The 19729-nt window shown below is 48.1% G+C and overlaps 3 protein-coding genes and 1 long non-coding RNA gene across 4 annotated transcripts; 2 read left to right on the top strand and 2 right to left on the bottom strand.

Annotated features, from left to right (window-relative positions):
- The first annotated feature begins 450 nt into the window (after nucleotides 1-450).
- On the top strand, nucleotides 451-2153 carry LOC120703840. The gene is made up of 5 exons (XM_039988029.1): nucleotides 451-552; nucleotides 649-950; nucleotides 1023-1281; nucleotides 1367-1612; nucleotides 1687-2153. Exons 2-5 carry the CDS (start codon nucleotides 820-822, stop codon nucleotides 2041-2043), a joined length of 993 nt encoding a protein of 330 aa, XP_039843963.1. The 5' UTR covers nucleotides 451-552; nucleotides 649-819; the 3' UTR covers nucleotides 2044-2153.
- A 3095-nt stretch (nucleotides 2154-5248) lies between these two features.
- On the bottom strand, nucleotides 5249-5907 carry LOC120703841 (uncharacterized protein At1g15400-like). Its single transcript, XM_039988030.1, has one exon. It carries the CDS (start codon nucleotides 5813-5815, stop codon nucleotides 5396-5398), a length of 420 nt encoding a protein of 139 aa, XP_039843964.1. The 5' UTR covers nucleotides 5816-5907; the 3' UTR covers nucleotides 5249-5395.
- LOC120703839 (protein OVEREXPRESSOR OF CATIONIC PEROXIDASE 3-like) lies at nucleotides 5265-9439 on the bottom strand. Its single transcript, XM_039988028.1, has 4 exons — nucleotides 9189-9439; nucleotides 8466-8825; nucleotides 8029-8334; nucleotides 5265-7912 (listed from the first exon to the last, which is right to left on the bottom strand). Exons 1-4 carry the CDS (start codon nucleotides 9366-9368, stop codon nucleotides 7763-7765), a joined length of 996 nt encoding a protein of 331 aa, XP_039843962.1. The 5' UTR covers nucleotides 9369-9439; the 3' UTR covers nucleotides 5265-7762.
- A 2048-nt stretch (nucleotides 9440-11487) lies between these two features.
- Nucleotides 11488-13213, top strand: LOC120703838. The gene is made up of 3 exons (XR_005687281.1): nucleotides 11488-11681; nucleotides 12411-12545; nucleotides 12823-13213. It is a non-coding gene; the product is annotated as an uncharacterized LOC120703838 (long non-coding RNA).
- The last annotated feature ends 6516 nt before the right edge of the window (nucleotides 13214-19729 follow it).

Below are 19729 nucleotides of genomic sequence, written 5' to 3'. Positions count from 1 at the left end.
TTATTGTCACAACCCATACCAATAGTAAATATAGCTATCATTTTTGAACATTTAAGTTTTTGAAATATAGCTATCAAAAGTGAATGGAGGGAGTAGTATTTTGAACTAATTCTTTTCAAATTTGCGTGGAGATCCGGAGAAGGCCTCGGTCGGAATGATCATTAGGTGGCCGGTCTCAAACTCAAAGCCCCGCCGGTCAGGCTGCGTCTTTTTTATTTTTATACTTTTTTACAGAATAATACGGTAAAAATAACAATTACAAAAATAGCCCTCAGGCGCCCCGCCAGCAGCGAGCGCCAGGGTCTCCAGGGACCTCGATGCGAAGAAAAATTGTAAAAAGTATTGCAAACATGTCGGTGGGGGCTCCTGGGCGGCTGGGCCCCCCGGGCGCCAGGCCCCACCCCCTATATATCCCCTCCCCTCCCCTCTCCCCTCATTTCATTCCACCACCAGCCATATAGCCCAGAAAGGAGAGAGGAGGGACCTGAGTTCTATGAGCACGGCGATGAGGATAGCCGGCCCACGATGGGTACCCTCTGGTTGTGGCGCCAGGTACGTTCCGGTTCTTTCAGTTCATTTACAATTTCAATTCATTGTTATATGCATTGCTGTGTTCATTTACAATTGACATTAACTTACAATTTGCAGAGATCTTGGGCTCATATACAGACAAGACGGTCGTATCCTGACTTCATCAGGGAGCTTGATCAACTACAACCTGATGACGTTATCTGGGAGCCATACACAACGTCAGCAATTACCACGTGAGCTCCACTGGGACTTTCTGCGTGGTGCGGGGCGAACCCCGGCTTGTGGCTCATGACGGCGGGCTTGGTTTACGACACATTTGTTGAGCCCCACTGCCCAGACCGAGTGATGAGGCAGTTTGGTATGCGACAGATGTTTTCTCTACCGGTCCCACTGCACCGGGTTCCACGACATGAGCACGGGTAACGATTATCTCTATACTCATCTATGTATCCATAATTACAATATTCTTATAAATATTGTGCCTGCTGTAGGTTGAGTAGGTTAGGACAGCCATGCAACGACACGTGGGTCAACAAGTTGCAGCCACGGGTCGATCTGTGGGTTAACGCGGATGACGACGTCGTGCAGCCTACAGGACCCCACGTACCATCGTTCTTTCATGCTTATCTCACATGGTACCTTCCTCGGACTCGCCCTCGGATCACGTTTGTTGACTCACACCCTCAGCCACACATGGCGAGTTTGCAGGATGGATATGCCTATCACCGGGATGAGACACTCACAGGAGTGGTAAGTTTCATATGTTAGCACGCACTTCATGTTCAACTCAAGTACACTGCTAACTAAAGTAATTATTATTTGGCTGCATTTACAGGTTGCCCTTCGACTTAACAACGATTGTGAGTGCGCACTGCTTAGGATACGAGGCAACAAACTAATGACCCAGATGGAGCAGAGAGAGGCGTGGACCCGGGCACGAGATGCCTCACGGTTCGTAATCAACACCCTTGGACAACCTCCGCAGTCTGAGTCCTCAGAGGGTTCGTCACATCCTCCGTCTTCGGTCTATAGTAGTTGGCGTCCCCCCCTCCCCCACCTTCAGTTATGTCGTACGCCACAGGTAAGCTTTACGAACATTACACTTTAAAATGCCATTGTATTAGACTCACATGTATTAACTTACTGTTTTAACAGGACCCCACGTCCCTATGGGACCTCCACCGTACTTGCCTATGGGACATCCACCGTATATGGGAACCGGGCCATCACACACTACCGATACCGAATTCGTGGGATAGTACTCCGATGGAGATACTACATTCACCATGGAGGATCTATGTGGAGGTGACTTCATTGACGATTTCGATATCATTGGGGCATCACAGTTGGGAGGGACCCGCTACAGCCATCGTAGGACGTGCCTACATAGACCCCCGTGGCCGGCTCACGTCCTCAGCGCACCGCAGGTTCCCCAGATCGTTTCACCTACTTTGCGGGTCATGTTTACGCACATCAGCGTGGAAGAGGACCCGTACTCGTAGGGGTGGTTAGATGTGTCCCCATATATGAGTTTAGACATAGTTGTGGTTGTCGAATGAGTAATGGACATTTAATATGGCATGACAGTGTTCTTTGCTACTTCTAGTTATGTTACTTGCATATTTTTTGTACTTATTTCCAATTATCCACAACTTATGTACCCTCCCTTCCCATCTTCCAATTTGAGCACCAGAAATTAACAAAGTACTACCAAGAATGGACGCACCAGCAGGGAGAGGATGCGGGAGAGGCTGTGGGAGGGGTCAAGGAGGGGATCACCACCACCAATTTATGAGTGAATCATTTACATGGACGCGAAAGAATATCGCAGATGCGTTGACTGCTTGTTTGCAAGTGTTTAGGGGAGACAATGATGATTCGTTTCTGGAAAGAAATATCAGGAAGGCTTTATCAAAGCTGAATGCAACCTATACATTTAACGCATGTCCTACTAGAGAAGTTTTGACCATAGAAGCTCTAAGAGACCTTTTGAATGAGTATCATGAAAAGTACAGGAGGATATGTGCTATTGCTGAACTTCCTTATAGCGGGTTTTCTAGCATGGAATACATGATTATGATGTTATCATCTGACCATGAGAAATATGTGCAGGTATGGTGTCTTTAAATCATGCTTCTGCTATATTTTATTTTAAAAAACATGATATTCATATCACAGTCTATTGATGTAGGAACACCCGAAAGATGATGAGTTGATAAATAAGTATATCCCTAATTTTATACCTATGTACTTGATGTTCGGTGGTGGTGTAATGCCTGGACGTTCAAGAGGAACACGAGGGAGACGCAGAGTTGTTCAAGGTAGATCTCGTGTGCGTGAGCCAGAAGGTGGGAGGCACACCGGGTCATCCAGTGGTAGTGCAAATAGAGGCACTGTTATCGCCGGAAATTGACCGAGACTGTTGACGGGCTTGGACTGTTAATGGGCCGGTTCGGATCGTCCAAGGGAGTGGCGATTGCGGTCCATGCTGGGAGCCGATGGGCTCCTGTTTTATCTGTATCTTTTTAGAGATAGATTAGTTTTTTCTATGAGTTTAAATTAGGGTTTGTTAGCTTGTTCGTCAAGACTACAAGCTATAAATATGTAATCATACCCGATGAATAAAGATTGACGGCAAACGTTCCCACAGCAGTGGTTGTCTCCAACTCTCTCGGCACATCGCCAGCCCTAATCACGTTAGGGTTAACCTCGAGGTAAGCGCCATGCGGCTCTAAGGATCTTCCTTAGAGCATCACAGCTTAATGCCTCGTTACCTTGGTAGATCTCGTGCTGAAACATTTTTTATGACGAGATCTGCTACTTATCCTGGTGTTTGCAGCATGGTTTTAGTAGATTGATCGTGCTTTATCGTTGCTTAATTGTTGCATTCACCGTGCCATCCTTGTGCATGGAATCGGCTAGTTTCTTATTCACCTAGCGTGCCATAGAGCCGATTCATACAGGGATGACGCCTTGCTTTGCTTTGTCTTGCGGATCCGATCTGTTATCGTTCATCCTTAATTAATAAGGATTTGTTCAACATCTGCTATATCTGGCCCCGGTAAATGTGTTGGATGATTCCTATGGTGAGTTAGGTATTCTCAATCACGCCCATCTGGCCTGACTCGTGGACGGGTTGTTCCTATGTAGCGGTGAGATCTGTAATGGTCGTGGGTTGGATCTACTTGATGTTTGCAGAGCGAGTATCTTTTACTATGGTTTTCACTCGCTTTATCTAGATTTGTAAGATCTTTCTCATTCTCGGTTTGTGATCGGAACGTGTTGCCCAGCTGTTTGTTACAATCCATGACGTGCACTGCAACACATGCATGCGACCTGCCGATGGGTTAACGCGTGCTGATCACCCTGCCCGGTATGTCTTAGATCGGATCTATCTGTGTGGATGAGTTTCTTTGGAGATCCTGGCTATGCTCGCGTATGCTTAGATCGTTCTATGTCGTGCGTAGCAAGAGCCGATCTGGGTAGTTAGATCTGTTTATATCATGTTCTCGAGCAGGTTTTATCTTATACAGATGCGGTTTACATGCTTTATTTATCGATCGCATCTGCAATCGGCAAATGTGCCGATATGCCTCCGAACGTCTCTAGATCGGCTGTTTGTGCCGATACGGAGCAGCTGGGCTCACAGTTTGCCGATCCGGGTGATCGGCATGAATTTGACGCTTTATCTTGTGTGACGCAGGGAAAGCAGGAGACAGAAGCCTCACCACTCACCCCTTCCTGGCTGCAGGTCAAGCCAGGTGGCACGCCCGCAACACCAAGCGCCAGACCCAATGAGCCGCACCAGGAGAGACGATGGTAGCAGCAGCCCACCTCACCCACCTCACTATCGTTTTTTTAGTTCGACAAGTCTATCTATGCTTATATATGCCAAGTTAATGTATGTTTAATGTGTTGTGAAATCTTTAGTTCCATCTAATTACCGTTTTTTAGTTGGGCAAGTTTACCTATGCTTATTTATGCCAAGTTTACATAGGGTAAGGGTCGGGGGGCCTGGCGCCCGGGGGGCGGCAGGGGCCCCAGGGATCTGTTTGCAATATTTTTTACAATTTTTCTTCATATCGGAATCCCTGGGGACCCTGATGCCCGCTACCTGGGGTCCGGTAGCTGAGCGCCAGAGAGCTATTTTTATAATTGTTCTTTATGCCGTATTATTCTGTAAAAAATATTAAAAAATATATAAAAATAAAAAAGACGCGGCAAGACCGACCATGGCATCTGCGGCCATCATGTGCACCCCCCCCCCCCCCCCCCCAGCAAACCGACCGAAATCATCGGTCCATCCCGCCGGTTCCCAACAAAACCGCCTCACAGATCACAAGGCCGGCCAGCCCAAGCTCCATCCACATGGGCGCGCCGCGCGCCCATATGCTCACCCCGACCAGCCCAAATTCTTTACGCACGCAAACGCAACCGGGACACCCCCTCACCGCCGGCAAAGGCACGCGACACCACCCCTCACAGCCTCGCTCACACACCCACATGGAAGCAATCACGAAGGTTCCAAAGGCTCAAGGACCGGCGCCGGAACACAAGGGCAAGAAAAAGCACCAAACCAAGAACAACCCCAGATCTCAACACCTGCTGGGTGTACCAGTCGTAAGATCTGGCCGTGGCGATTCCTCAAAGCATGGATCTGGATCAAGAAACCGACCAGAGAGAGAGGGAGGGCGGGCGAGAGAACTACTAACCTGACTGACTGAAACGGTGTGTATCGAGTACCAAAGCTCATCTGACTGTGACTCTAGTATAAACATGTGCGCTCACATCCATGGCTCAAACTTTACAGTGGGAAAAAAACTAACAGCTGCACCAGCAGCGTTACGTACGTGCTGCGGGGCTGTCACTTCTTCCTGGGCTTGTTGGGCCGGCGGCGCGCCGTGCCGGAACCGGAGCTGGAGCCGCCGAAGATGGTGCAGAGGATGCAGCCGGACACTCGTGGCGATGGCGGGTCGACGTCCGGGGCCACGTCCTTGGTCCGGAACACCTGCTGGTTGCTGCGCGATTCCTCCTTGTGCCCCTGCTTCTGCTGCTTCTTCTTCTCCTTCGCCTTCTTGTCGTCACCGTCGCCGGCACCGCCGCGCCGCAGCATGCCGATGCTCCCGACGCTCCGGGAGTGCCGCAGCTCCGGCTGGGGCTCCTCCGTGGCGCCATCGGCAGCCTTTGCCTCCGCGTCGGCCTCGGTGAGGAAACGCTCGTCCCAGACCAGGCCGGAGGAGCCCGACCTTCTGAAGGTCGTCGCCGACCTTTGCAACCCGGCCATGGGCAACTATCCACCTCCCTTCTCCGCAAGAGGAACCAGCTTATCTGCAAGTGTGAGATGGAGAACAAAGGGTAAGGATGAACCGGACGGGTTTGCTTCTTCTGAGCTGCCCGCCTCTGCAGGTCCCGGCTGTGTTATATATGTAAACGGACAGAGACAGCCATTAGTGTGCAGACAGCAGAGCAGTCAACAGCCGGTGCCATGGAAAGGTGCCTGGGGCTGTTTTCCAGTAACTAACTGGGTTCTGCAGAGATTATTTTATCTGCATGAAGAACAGTGTATAAGAACACATAAGATTAGAATATTAGACACACATGATTTTCTATTTTTGTAGCACATGCCAGGGTTTTACTTTCCCACCATGAGCATGTGGAGGAAAAGAAGACAAGTGCATAGAAGCAGCTAGATGTCCATCACAAACAACCCACTGCAGGTGGAAGACAATTTCCTGAGAGCTACCAGAAAATGTGCATGCGCTCTTCAACAGTTTCTACATTCCACCGTATAGTTTGACAATGTTTCAATAATAATTGATACAACAGGAGTCTCATTTAGATTTAAGGTGTATGATATGCGTTGCCATGAAAACGTTAAACATATCCAACAAAGATTGACTAGTACAAGTGAAGAAAAAGTCCAGAGGGCCCAGGGGAAGAAACAAAGGAAAATGGCAATTGGCAATTGTACTCAACTCTAGTAAGGAGTATCAGGCTATCAGTTTACAGCCAAACATCATTGTACAGGCTAGAGGAAAACAAAGGCTGTACGGTAGTGCCCTTAAAGACACGTCATATGTGTACCGTTGCTATTCACCAATAACAAAGTATGGCACACTGCCCCCAAAAAAGTCAGACTGTGTATATATAGTGCAGCATACAAAATTAAAAAGTTCATTGAACTAAAAAAATGATTTTATTCTAAGAGGGAAATAGTAAAAACTTCCGTTGCAGCAAACGATTTGACATATAAATTACCAACTATTATAAGCATTTTTCCTTTTTCATGTCTCCATGCTCTCATGTATCTCCAGCCACCCTCGGGGTATACCCTAATCACAAGAGATCTCTCTGGATACACCTATCATCTAAATATCTAATCACTGAAAATTATTGCCTACCATCTGATCCTGTTGATGCGATGACCAGTCCAGATTGCAGACTCGCCAGAACAAACTATTTAATTGAAAACAACAAGACATTTTGATTGAAGTTAGGTTCAGAGCAGCATGGGTTTCAGGCACCGAAGGTAAAAGTACAGACTATAACTGACCTACCCAAAACCCAAGATTCAAGCAAAGGCATGAACATCGAATCACAGCTCTGAAAACGGGTCTAGTAGACCATATGCAAACAAAAGGCACCGACCCAGTTATTACTATACAGTTAACCAGTTGGACCACAAATATAGTTGGTTAGGCCATTAACATTACTTCATGCTTCTTATGCATGGTGTCAGTTATGCTGTCACTGCCTCGTCCTAACCTCTGATATTGATTGTCATAAATCTTCACTTTTAGCTCACCTAATAGAATAATACCATGGGAGATCTTGCATCACTTGCAAAAGAATTAGAAATAAAAATACAGGGCACATGCCCCACAGAAACAAGGCTATGACAAAGATCATGTGAAATGCCACGCTTAAGGCTCTAAACAAACAAAGCGAAATAATCTACAGGAATTTATCGCTCAGCAAATCAAGATCTGGTCAACAGACCTATAACTTTTACTGAAGCCATTAGCCAAAATGGCGGTCCAGTGTGAAGCTAATTAAAATGTAAGTGACAGTTAGGAGGTGTACCTGTCACACTGGCTGATCTGTTATTATTGCTACAATGTAAAGATAGTCCATGTTGGGCTTGCAAAAACTTGTCATACTTTAAAAGTTCAAATTACAGGCTCGTAATGGTTTCCATGCAAACACTATAATAAAGGCTTATCTGAAGAAGTTATGAACTAGCTACAGTCTCAGATAAAGATCTCTTGAATGCAACATGATGGTCAGGGACTCCATCTTGTTCCCTTCTATCCTCAAACCACTTAACAATGGTCTTTCGTGGAAGATTTGTCACTTGAACTATGCTGCTGATCATTGTATTCTGCATGAAATGAAATAATGTAAGTGATTATACGTTGCAGAAAAATAATACAAAAAAGCCACTACTCAGGAGATAAGCTATTGAGCGGTATTAATCTTGATGGAAATGCTAGTTACCGTGGGGCGTTTACTCCGCAAATAGACTCTTTCCAAGGTCTCAAGTTGCACCTTTTTTAGTCTTTTCCGTGCAGACCATTCTGCACTCATGACATGAACTGGAAGCTCCTCCTGCGGCTTAGTTTCAGTGGTATCGACCTCATCAACTGTGGCTGAACTAGGGGGTTCTAGTTCCTTCACTTCAGGCTTAGAAGGGGCTTCATCAGGCAAAGAATCAGACATGAGTAGAAGTTTTGGTGGTGGATTGCGGAGCAGTTCAATGACCAAAGCCCTATCTAAGCCTAACTCCCCTGCAAGATTCTTTATCTGCAACACAAAATGGAAAACCTCAATAGTTTGAGTTTTAAAGCTTTGCCTATTCCTACAAAAGGGTGCAATGCTGATTTCTGAAGGGAGAAGTTGAAAAAAAAAACTCAAGTGAATATACAGCAGCTTACACTAGTTTTACGCCGACCTATTTTCAGCGCACGAGCCAATCTCCTGAGTTGCCAGGTTTTCAGCTCTGGTCGTTCGCCCCCATCTAGTTTCTCATCACTACCGTGGTCTGCAGAGCGCAGTAATGAATCTCCTGCTGATTCAGCAACACCACCGACTTCTTCAATTGCTTCTGCCAACTCCTTTTCAAATCTGGCCATATCTTCTTCTGATATCTCATCCTCATCGTCATCGACAGACAAATCATCATTCTCAAGATCTTCTTCCAGCTGCTTGAAAAGTGCTTCCAATGCACCATCCTCCTCGTCGTCGTCCATGACATCTTCTGCAGCCACCACCTCCTCCTCGCTCTGGATTTTAGTCTGGAACAGGGAAATTTTGTCAACAGGACTTCCACCTCCAAGTTCCAATTTACAGCTAAACATACAGAAACATGAAAACCAAAAAATATCCAACCCAGCTGAGTTAGAAGATAAGATCGGAAGACATCAGTGTTGGGGGTAACAAACGCACTTCGCTAAATCCCCCAAGTTAATTTCGCAATAACAGATAACATAGCTCTAGGATTGACACCAAAAAGGCTCAACCTACTATTCCTCCCCAATCTTACTTAGCCTCCAAGGTCATTTCATGGTTCATCAAGCAACAACTAAACAGAGGCGCCCCAATCAGGGCAGCGGGGACGAGAGAGGAGGTAAATGAGCAGCGCGCGCGAGGTTGGCTACCTTGTATTTGGAGGGCCTACGGCGGAGGGCGTAGGCGACGCCCCGCGGCGCGCTGCGGAGGCGGAGACGCGCGCGGGTTCCGAGGAAGGGCTCGGGGACTGAGGCTCCGGAGATGCAAACCCTCGGCGCAGCCGAGGCCGAGGCGGCGGCGAGCACGGCGAGCGGCGGCACCGTCGCCATTTCCGCGAGCTCTTCGGATATTTCGCAGTCCTCCTTTCGGCGAATGCGGGTCGTAAGAGTGTTACGAATATTAAATTAAATTTGTTAATATGTATTAATAATATAAAAAAGAGAAGAGAGAAATATCATAGATATGGAAGGAGTATTATCATTATGACACTATATTGATATAGTTTTTAAAATTTCAATCTAGATAATTGTGTCGTTGACACTCCCATTGAGACTGGCTTAGTAGAAAAATCTTAGGATTTGCCTACACAAAATCTAAATGGGCCGCCTCCCTCCGCGTGGGCCTCCCTCCTAAGGCCTTTGAAGTTTACCCACACTGGCCCGTGGGTTGGAGTGGGTAAGTGGGTCTGCCCCCAATCTACCAGCACTACACGCGGTTTTTTATTTTTTTATTTTTTATTTTCGTTTTTTAAAAAATATTTTTTCGTTTTCAAAATTTACAAAAATATACCCTGTCCGCCCCGCTGCCGGGCGGCAGGGACTTATCTACAAAAAATTTTGCGAAAAAATTACGTTCCGGTCCCTGGAGACCCGGTCGCCCAGCAGCGGGGCGACCGCATCCCAGAGACTTACTAGCTACCTGTCAGCGGCAGCTCGAAGCCTACCTCCCAGCGGCAGCTCGAGGCCTACTAGCTACCTGCAGGCTCGGCCGATGCTCATCGATCAACGCCCGCGGTGCGTGCGCACATACATATTTTTGGTTGGAGGTTTCCGCAGTTTCAACGGCGACGCCTGCCCCTGCTTTCAGCATCGTCGAGCTGTGGCACGCGTAATCGCACAACCTGGGTATACGTGAGGCCAGGGCGTGTACAGCAACCTAGGACTGAGGTGCTACATGCATGCCGGGCGGCCCGTCAGGCATCGACTCGTCAGACATCGACTCGTCAGACAAAAGTAGTGCAGATCAAGCTAAGGGACCATTAACGGTGGCCAGCCGCACGCACCATCGGGTTAGCAATTGGTAGGATTTATAAAGTCTCGCCTAATGTAATACCTCCAGCAAACTTCAGTTGTCTGAAACATCAGCCTTTGCTACAAAGTTCCCATTTTGTCTTAGTATTTTTTATATAATTTTATTTGGTTCTGCTTATGGTCATTTCAAGGCTCTGAAAACACAATACATACACCAGCTTAATCAGGACCTATAAAAAGCACCACAAACATGCATGTGCAGCTGTCATATTAGTCATGTTGTTATAAAGTAATCCAAAATGGAATGTGTTCGGATATACATGTTGCTATTTTTCTTCTCTTGAATTATTGATTGAGCATATATGCTTTGCGCTTCTCCCTGATATATTTAAGCTTAAATAAAGGGAGCATAACAAGAAGAAGAAAAGGGTAGCGGATGGTTCTTAGCTTTAAGTGAACATCAAGGATTTGAATTGGCAAAAAACGAGGAATCACCTAATGCGAGCAGAATTTTGGCAGATTCCTCTCTTTTGCTAAACATTATCTTGACAAAAGTGGTTTCAATTTGGATTTATATATGTGTGCAACTAGATAGGGCACTTGTGTTCTTTTGCTCCAGAGAATAATCTGTCCTTTTGGACTAGCTTCTAGAGCGGACGTAGGACCCCGAGCAAATAACAAGGGCGCAGGAACCAACAGATTTGTCTTGAGGTCTGTTGAATCGTTGTGTGCGTACGCGTGCCACAGCTCGATGCTGCTGGAAGCAGGGGCAGGCGTCGCCGTCAGAACTGCGGAAACCTCCAGCCAAAAATATGCATGTGCGCACGGTCCGCGCGCGTTGATCGATGAGCATCGGCCAAGCCTGCAGGTAGCTAGTAGGCCTCGAGCTGCCGCTGGGAGGTAGGCCTCGAGCTGCCGCTGACAGGTAGCTGGTAGGTCTCTCGGAGGCGGCCGCCCCGCTGCCGGGCGGCCTGGAGCGCCGGCCGCCCCGCTGCCGGGCGACCGGTTCTCCAAGGACCGGAACGTAATTTTTTTGTAAAATTTTTTACAGATAAGTCCCTGCCACCCGGCAGCGGGGCCACCGGGTGCCGGCCGACCGGCAGCGGGGCGGTCGGGGTATATTCTTGTAAATTTTGAAAAGGAAAATATATTTTTTAAAAAAACGAAAATATAAAATATAAAAATAAAAAAACCGGCCTCCAGCAGTCCAGCTCGCCGTCGTCTCCGTCTCGTCTTCGCGGCGTCCGCGCGCACCCACCTGGCCACCTCCCCGTCTTCGCGCCCCTCGTCTCACCAGCACGGCACGCGAGGTCGCTGTGTGCGGCGGCGGCAGCGTGTATTGCTGCGGGTGCGGAGCTGAGCATTCCCGTCGGATCCTCGATCCTGTCTACGGTTCGTGCGCCGCCCCCCCCCCCCCCCCCCCCCCCCCCCCCGCTCTTGCTCCCCTCCCGTGTTCCATATGATCACGCGGCGCGCTCGTGCGCCCCGTGCGGATTCGTTTGCGCATTTGATTCTGGGGTTTGGATTCGATGCGTTGGCCCGTGGGAGATGGGGGCTCCGGTTGAGAGCGTGCTAGGGTTTTGGGTTCGTAGTGTTTAACTGTCATGTACTCTTCAGAGTTGGCGCTTATATGTATAAATTGGGGAATCGGGTGATTACACTGGCGAGTTGTACCATCTTGTGATAGGAATATCGAATTGAAACTGGTCCTAGGTCAATTGGCGGGAGGTGCTGGGTACAGTCCTCTTTGGCTCGAATTCGAAGGCCTATTTCTTCATATTTACAAATTACAATGCTACATAGTTCCTTCTAGGTTTGTCAGTTTTGTTAGTAATATCAAATTGATATCGGTTACCAGCCCAGACAGTTATTTGTGCTAGTAGTACTTCTGAAAGAAGGCTTTGGAAGTTTGGAACGTGTAGAGGATTTAGAAACTCATGGAGTCATGTCTGAGAAAGGAAGTGCTCTGTATTAACTGTGGGTCAGTTAAGTTGCTCTTCGGACTTAGGGGGTTTCTGCTTTCAACTAAATTCTTTCAGCTCCACCTATTTGAGTACACTGCATCTGGATGTCATGTTGGATGTTGCATACTAAGTTGCCTCTATTCTTTCTTGAAATCAGAGTGAAGCTTTGTAGCTTAGCTCCTGTTTCATTTTCAGCCAGGGAGTGTTGTTGAAGATGGCAAGAAAGAAAAATCCCCTTGTTTTCCTAGACGTATCGATTGGTGATGATCATGCAGGGAAAATGGTTTTTGAGGTATGGTTTCCCACTTGAGTGGGTGTCTCATGGTCTCCCCTTTGGAAATTTTCAGAATTTCATTCAGGTTCATACTAATACCTAACAAGTATTTAAATCCCTATTCATGTCCGTAGAGACCTTAGATGTTGATCTTATTCATTCAAATGATCGCTGGAGGATATGTACTATTCATCCACTGTAGCTATTAGTTTTCATGTTCTTCTGTTATAAAGCCTCAAGGTTCTTGTCAGGTTTTTTCCTCCCTGGTTAACAATCTCAAATGCTTCTCTTGCAGCTGTTTGCTGATGTTGTTCCAAAGACAGCTGAGAACTTTCGAGCATTGTGCACAGGTAATCTTCCTTAACCTGGTTAACAATCTCAAATGTACGGTCTTTTTGTTCGATCAAAGAACTTCTTCACCAAATTAGCATAACCCACATAATTCAAGCTATGTTGTGGCCTGTTATGGGCAAGGACTTCTTCTACACATATTTCGTTGAACACTTTGGCTGCAAATGCATCCCATCTAGCTGGAACCTTTGTTATTTTTTCCATCTATAAATTGCAAAATTGGTGGAATTTCTAGTACCATGAATACATGTAGGCTAGATTTCTACTGCAAGATTGGTAGGAATTTCTACCAGCATGAATATATATATAGCCATAATTTCTACTGCACAAAGTAGTAATAAGATTTCTACAGCACTAATTTTCACCAATTTCTAATTTTTCCAAAGCCTCTTGTGCTCACCTTCGAAGCAGGGAGGAAGGAGAGGGCGCTGCTGCCTGCTAGCTTGAGGAAGGAGAGGGCGTTGCTGCCTGCTAGCTTGAGTGACGTGCCGGGGCTTCTTGGGGTCCTCGCTCCAGGCAGCCACAGCAGGGAGCAGAAGGCTGCACAGCGGGGAGGCGGAGCTCTGCTGCGCTCCCGGCGGGCCCTGCTGCGGTCCCGGCGGGGCTCTTCTGCTGGCGCCCTGCTGCAGTCCCGACGGGGCTCTACTGCTCGTGCTGCAAGCAGGCGGGCACAGCAGGGAGGCGGGCCGGCGCAGCTGGGCGGCGTGCGCAGCAGGGAGAGAGGCGGGCGGCAGCCGGCCGGACGCCGCAACAGACAAGGCCAGACGCCTCAGCAGACAGGAGGCGACCGGCGGCAAGGAGGCCCGATCCAGATCTGGGTCGGGTGGGGAGGAGAGGACCGAGGGGCTACAAGAGGAAAGCGTCGCGTTTTGAGAAAAGTGAGGAGCGAGCCGTGTTTCAAAACGCAGTGTTGGGGTGGATTTTTTCGCGGTCGCGTTCCAAAAAAGCAAGATAACAAGTAGGACGTTTGGCGAGATTATTTGGCTTTTTTCGCTTATAATCTGAGTAACCATCACCTAAAGATTCCTCCAATAATATTTAATGGGCCGTCAGCCAAACAATCTAGTGCATGGCCTGTTTATGCGCTGCGTGGGTAAAGAAATCTATCAATCGTACTATATCATGATGGCACGCAGCAAATGAACAATCCAGTGAAAGCAACATGTAGTAGAGTAAAAAAATAAATAAATTATACCAGCAAGAGACCTCAACATAAAAAGTCATAAATCCCAAACTGAGTGTATAAATTAAATTTCAATTTCACCATAATGTTTCATATGATCTTCAAGTCTAGACCACACTTGACTATATTTAAATATTTTTAAAAATATATAATACAAGATAATTAATTCAGACTATTTCAAATAAATACTTTAACAACTAGAACAAATGATTGCTTTATACGAACAAAATAGTATAATAAAACGAACAAAAAGATTGTACATAGCGAATATTGGAAAACTAATTATCTAGAACAAATGAGTTCACATCACAGAACAATTTAATCTACAAATCAAACAAATAATTTAATATTACAAATTAGTCAACAAAATGAGTAGAATATTTTTTTACATGAAGAATAAATGTATCCAGAACACGAATATATTATTCTTACACGCGAAACAAATTATTCTCATAGACCTACAAAAGGAAAAATAATAAAAATTAGCCAAAAAAGAAAATGTACAAATAATTAATGAAAACTAAATAACAAATACAAGTGATTATAAAATAGAAAACTAAAATAGAATAAAGCAATTAGTATACAAAAGAAAAGAAAAGAAAAAGGAAAAGAAGAGAAAAAAAATAAAGGACTGAAAATGGAGAATAAATAAAAAGTTACAAATAAAACTAGAATTTAAAAATAAAAAAATTAGTGTCACCTAAATAGGAAGAAGAAAACAAAACACAAATAGAGGAAATTTAGAATTAATGGAAAATAGAAAGTGACAAAAAATATAAGAAAAAAAGAGTTGTTACTAGAAAGAAAGGAAAAAAATAAAATTAAAGCAATCAAATGAATATAAAGAAGAAATAGAAAAAATAAGTTGTATAAAAAGAAAAAGAAAAGAAAAAAGAAAGGACTAAAAACAATTAAGATAAAAATACAAAAGGAAAAAAAAAGTAAAAGGAGAAGGGAAAAGTTTTTTTATGCAGACTTATAGAAAAGAAGAGAAATAAAAAGAAAAGGATGAGGAAGAATTTAAGAAATAAAGAAAGGAAAGAGAAGAAAGACCTATAGTCAAGTCCTAAGCTTCATGGGTCATGGCAACTCGCATGCATAAGAATCAATGTATGGCTGCATGCATAAGAGTGCGCGTGGCAAAGGAATTTTTGGGCCGGAACGATATGTTGGGTTGAATTAACCTCAAACTACCTCCTTCAGGTGATGGAAATATGATTTTTCACGTGGGCGATATATAACTCTCCCGGCCTCAGGCTCCTTTTCTTGATCAACAGCTCATAATTGATACAGCAGCTGCTTCATCCCACATGCAAGCCCTCGCCAAGAAAATCGAAGGCTATATATAGGATTATCTACAAGCATCTTGGGCACCGGTATTGTCCTGCCTGTACTGTACTACTAGATTGAGGAACCGAAAAGATGACCAGAGAGGGGGTGAATGGAAGCCAATTAAAACTTTCTTCAGAGAAAATTTGACCTATGATCTCAAATGCGCACCACAAGCCTTCTCTTCTAGAGTGTGCACAGTGTAGCTATAGCTGAGCTAGACATAAAGCCCAAACCCTAGGAACAAGATGCGAAAAGATCGAATCAAGAACGGCGAGCAAGCAACAGAGAAAGCACGGTATATGAGCACCGGTTAAACCGACGTGTGAAGAAGGTCTTCACCGGTTTAACTGACGTCACAGAGCCGGCAGCAAGAGAAAAGCAAGCACCGGTTGATCCGACAAAATCAAGTGTCAACGTCGGTGCAGTTGTCCAGAGACGCCTCAAAACGGACTTAAAGAGCACCGGTTAAACCGATGAAAACAAAGCCCTAGCGTCGGTGCAGTTGTCCAGAGAGACTACAAAACGAATCGCACTGAGCACCGGTTGAACCGACGTTGATGAACTTCTATACGCCGGTGCAACGAGCAAAACAACACGCAAGGATCGCTGGTGAAGCTTCACTGGTTGAACCGATGCATGTGGAACTAATGCACCGGTGTAACCAAGCAGAAGGCCAAAAACCCTAAAAGCCAAAACTTCTACTCACCGGTTGATCCGACGATCTTGATCTCAAGCGTCGGTTCAACCGGCGATAACGAAAAACCCAGCCCGAGCAGAACTGGTGTTTCACAGCCCGCAACCTTTGGAAAACTTAATGATTAGAGGATCAAAACAAGTTCAAAGGGGCTCAAATTTTGCAGGCACGATCACAAAGACCTTGTGAACATACCCACCAAAAGAATCGATGAATCACTCCATAGTTTGGGAGGAATCGAGGAATTCCCGAGCAAGAACGGGGTTTTCCTAGAACGTGAAAAGCTTCGATTTGAGAAGACTCGTGATTCCGTAGGATTTAGCACTAGGCTGGGTGGATTAGAATCACTTCAAAGAGTCACACAATCATCACAAACTCGTGCACCAAGAATTAACAAAGCGAATTCGAAATTCATCGCAAAGAAAGCACGATACATATGAAATTGAGACGAAATCAACACCCCGGAGGGCACAAGGAGAGAAGGGCCTCCTTTCCCATCCAATCTCAGTACAAGGTCTCAAAAATTCACACTCCAAATCCTACCCTAGAGAAAAGAGGGAGGAAGAACAGAGAGAGGGGGAGGAGGCGCACAGAGGAGAGGGGACTCTGGGCGCCAAGAAAAGAGAGCCACCGAGGAGAGAGTGGGTGAGAGATATTTAAGCCCACTAACTCTAGAACTAAAAGACTAAACTACCCCTAGACTTAACTAGACATTAGAAAGCCCGTAGGGGCAAAACCGAAAAAAGATACAAGGACTCATCCGACGGCCAAGGTTCTTTCTTTGAGTCGAAGTCTTCTCCGCGATGCCGCCGTGGGGATGAAGATCCGGTCCACGGTTTTGGAGGGTCCGCGAAACCCGGGTAGGTGGCCGGTTTTGAGAAAACCGCCAAAACTCCACGCGCGGGAAGATTCCCGCCTCCACGCCGTGGCCCTGGACGCCGTTCCTGCCTCGGCCTTTTGACGGCCCTAGACGCCGCCCGACGGCCGTCACCTCCTCGCCCGCCGCGAGGCCCTAGACGCCGTTGACGCCCGTTCCTCCGCCAGTCCCGAGACCGACGCCCGTGCCTCCACGACTTGGCGTCTTCAACCGCCATCTGCCAACTTGGTTTTGTGGCGCAAACCAAGAAACCCCCATCCACCAGTGCTTGCGCCCTCGATCCAGGAGTGGACGCCACAGCTGCCGCCCGGCCCGAGCTCCAATCCCGGCTGCCCTTCACCGCCGTCCACCGCACGGTCCATCGGCTACATCACCTCCACGGCAGCTCTCCGTCGACACTCGACGCCCGTATACCTGCAACTAAAGACCAAGCACACGATCATACTGCACGGTTGACAATTCACTCATCACAGCTAGGAGAAGTTATTCAACATTTCTCATAGATCTCTCTTCATTTCGGGAGAGACTCCCCGCTTACTAAGTTCGAGAAAGAATTACGAAAAACATACAGTGCCCAAAAGCTATGGCCGGTTCGGAACCCGGAGTTGAGGAAGAAGCTGCGAAAGGCCATCACGGAGAAAGTCATTTCAGGCTTAACACAATACCTGGTGGATAACAACATCACCACCAGGGGTGTAGCACTCCAGGAGATGGAGGAAATGCTTCAGGAGATATTCGAAGGGTGAGCAAGAGCTTCTGTGTGTGCAACCATGCACACTTCCATTTGTGCTCAGGTTTTCATTTCCATTTTTGAATCAATTCTTGTTGTTTCTTAAAATGAAGCAGACGAAAAGCTGAAGAACTATAAGTTATTACTTTCTAGTATTGTAGAACTTTAGCTGTTGTATTAGAAAGAAAGAAAAAAAGACTCGCCAAAAAGAAAGAAAGAAAGAAAAAAACGAAATATAGAACAGCGCATCAACAACCGTACCTCCGTGCCTAGTAGCGGCTCAGGATCAACTGCAAATTTATCGCTTCAAACTACTCAACTCCTAAACCGGCCCCTCTAACTCGCAGTTGGTGAGGGCAAGAAGGCGTCAAGTTTTCGCTGGGAGGTGGCTGTTGGAAGATCAGAACATGGGAACTGTACTGATGACCTTGGTCTGAACGATGGCCCGGTCTCGTCTCGAGCACAGGAATGGCCTCCGTGTTTCGACTATTGACGGCCCCTCGCCTCTGCATTCCAAACGGCAACGGGCACTTGGAGTGGGTCTGTGGATGCCATCTGATTCCCCCTCTCCGCTCTCCATTTTTGCACGCAAGGAAAACATTTGGGAGCTAGCATGCAGTATAGTTGGCCAAATGGGCCAGGCCCGCTGGGCCGGCACTAGCACGACCCTAGAACGGCTTGGCCCATGGCCAATCAGGCCAGGGCTGTGCTAGTGCCAGGCCCAGTGCTGTGCCTGGGCCGCATGTCCGGCACGCGGCACTAGCACGGGCACAGTCTGTTTAATGGGCCGGCACGGAAAAAAACCCACCAACAGCCCATTTAGAAAACCCTAATATCCTCTATTCTCTCTCCACTCACCCTTTCTTCACCAGCAGCCGCAGCAGGTTTTCCCGCCACCGCCGCCGCCCCCAGCCGCCGCCGGTCGTCCCGCCCCCGCCCGCGGCCGGCGCCGCATGTCTTCCCCGACTGTCGCCTGGGCAGGTCGTCCCTGCCTCCCCGGCCACCACCGTCGACCCCACGCAGGCCGCGGCTGCCGTCATCCGGCATCCCCTCCTCAGCTCCTCCCCATGCTCTGCGCCGGGCCGCCGGCCACCTCTGTCGTGCTGCCGAGCCCCTAGGCACAGCACGGCACGCCGACGCCCTCATAGGACCGTGCCTAGGCCGGGATGCCGGCACGGCGGCACTACGTGGCATGGCACGCCGTGCCTTGCCGTGCCGTGCTAGGGTCGTGCCGTGCCCGGCGGCCCGTTTGGCCATGTATAGCATGCAGAGGACTCGAGACCCCGAGGATAGGGGCCAGGTCATCATCTTGCCGCCGCCGTGTGTATTTTACTGGGACAGACGCTGGTTGACCCCATGTGGTCTTCGCTCCCTCCAGCCTCGCCTAGTCCACGCAACATGCCCACATGCCTTGTTTTATTTATCGTTAGAAAATCTCTAATCCACGTACTAAAAAAGCTTTTTTTTAATTTAATAAAACAAACAATAAAAAAGAAACAACCCAGAAAAATCTCGCCGACGCGGAGGCCGGAGGGAATGAACCCGAACCGGACCGCGTCCACGAGCCAGAGCCAGCGGGAAGCTGCGCGCCTGCCTGCCTTCCTGCCGAAACGCTGACGCGGCACCAAAAAGCGCCGCGTCGCGCCGTCAAAACGCGCGCCCGCCCCGCCCGTCTCGTCTCCCCACCATGCCCCTCCTCCACCCACCCCCGGCGCGCACCGGCGGCGGCCTTCACGGTTCACCCACCGCCGCGCGTCCGCCCGTCCGTCCGTCCGTGCCGCGCGCCAGGGCACCGCGAGCGCGCGTCGCGGCCGCGGCCCAACCGGAGGGATCGGCTGCCGAAGCGGGGGGGCGATGAGGCGGTCGTCGAGCGGGGCGCGCATGGCGGAGGGCGGCGGCGGCGTCAGCGTGAGCGAGGCGGCGCTGCCCACTTACGACCCGCTGTCGGCGGCGGGGCGGCGGGAGGCGGCGCGGGCCCGGGCGCTGGCGCGCGCCGTGCACTGCATCCCCGCGGTGCTGCTCGTCTGCGCCTTGC

The sequence above is a fragment of the Panicum virgatum genome, chromosome 4K, assembly GCF_016808335.1.
Source record: "Panicum virgatum strain AP13 chromosome 4K, P.virgatum_v5, whole genome shotgun sequence".
Lineage (NCBI taxonomy): Eukaryota > Viridiplantae > Streptophyta > Magnoliopsida > Poales > Poaceae > Panicum > Panicum virgatum.
Note: the sequence above shows the minus strand (reverse complement) of the source record. Positions and strands in the feature narration are given on the sequence as shown.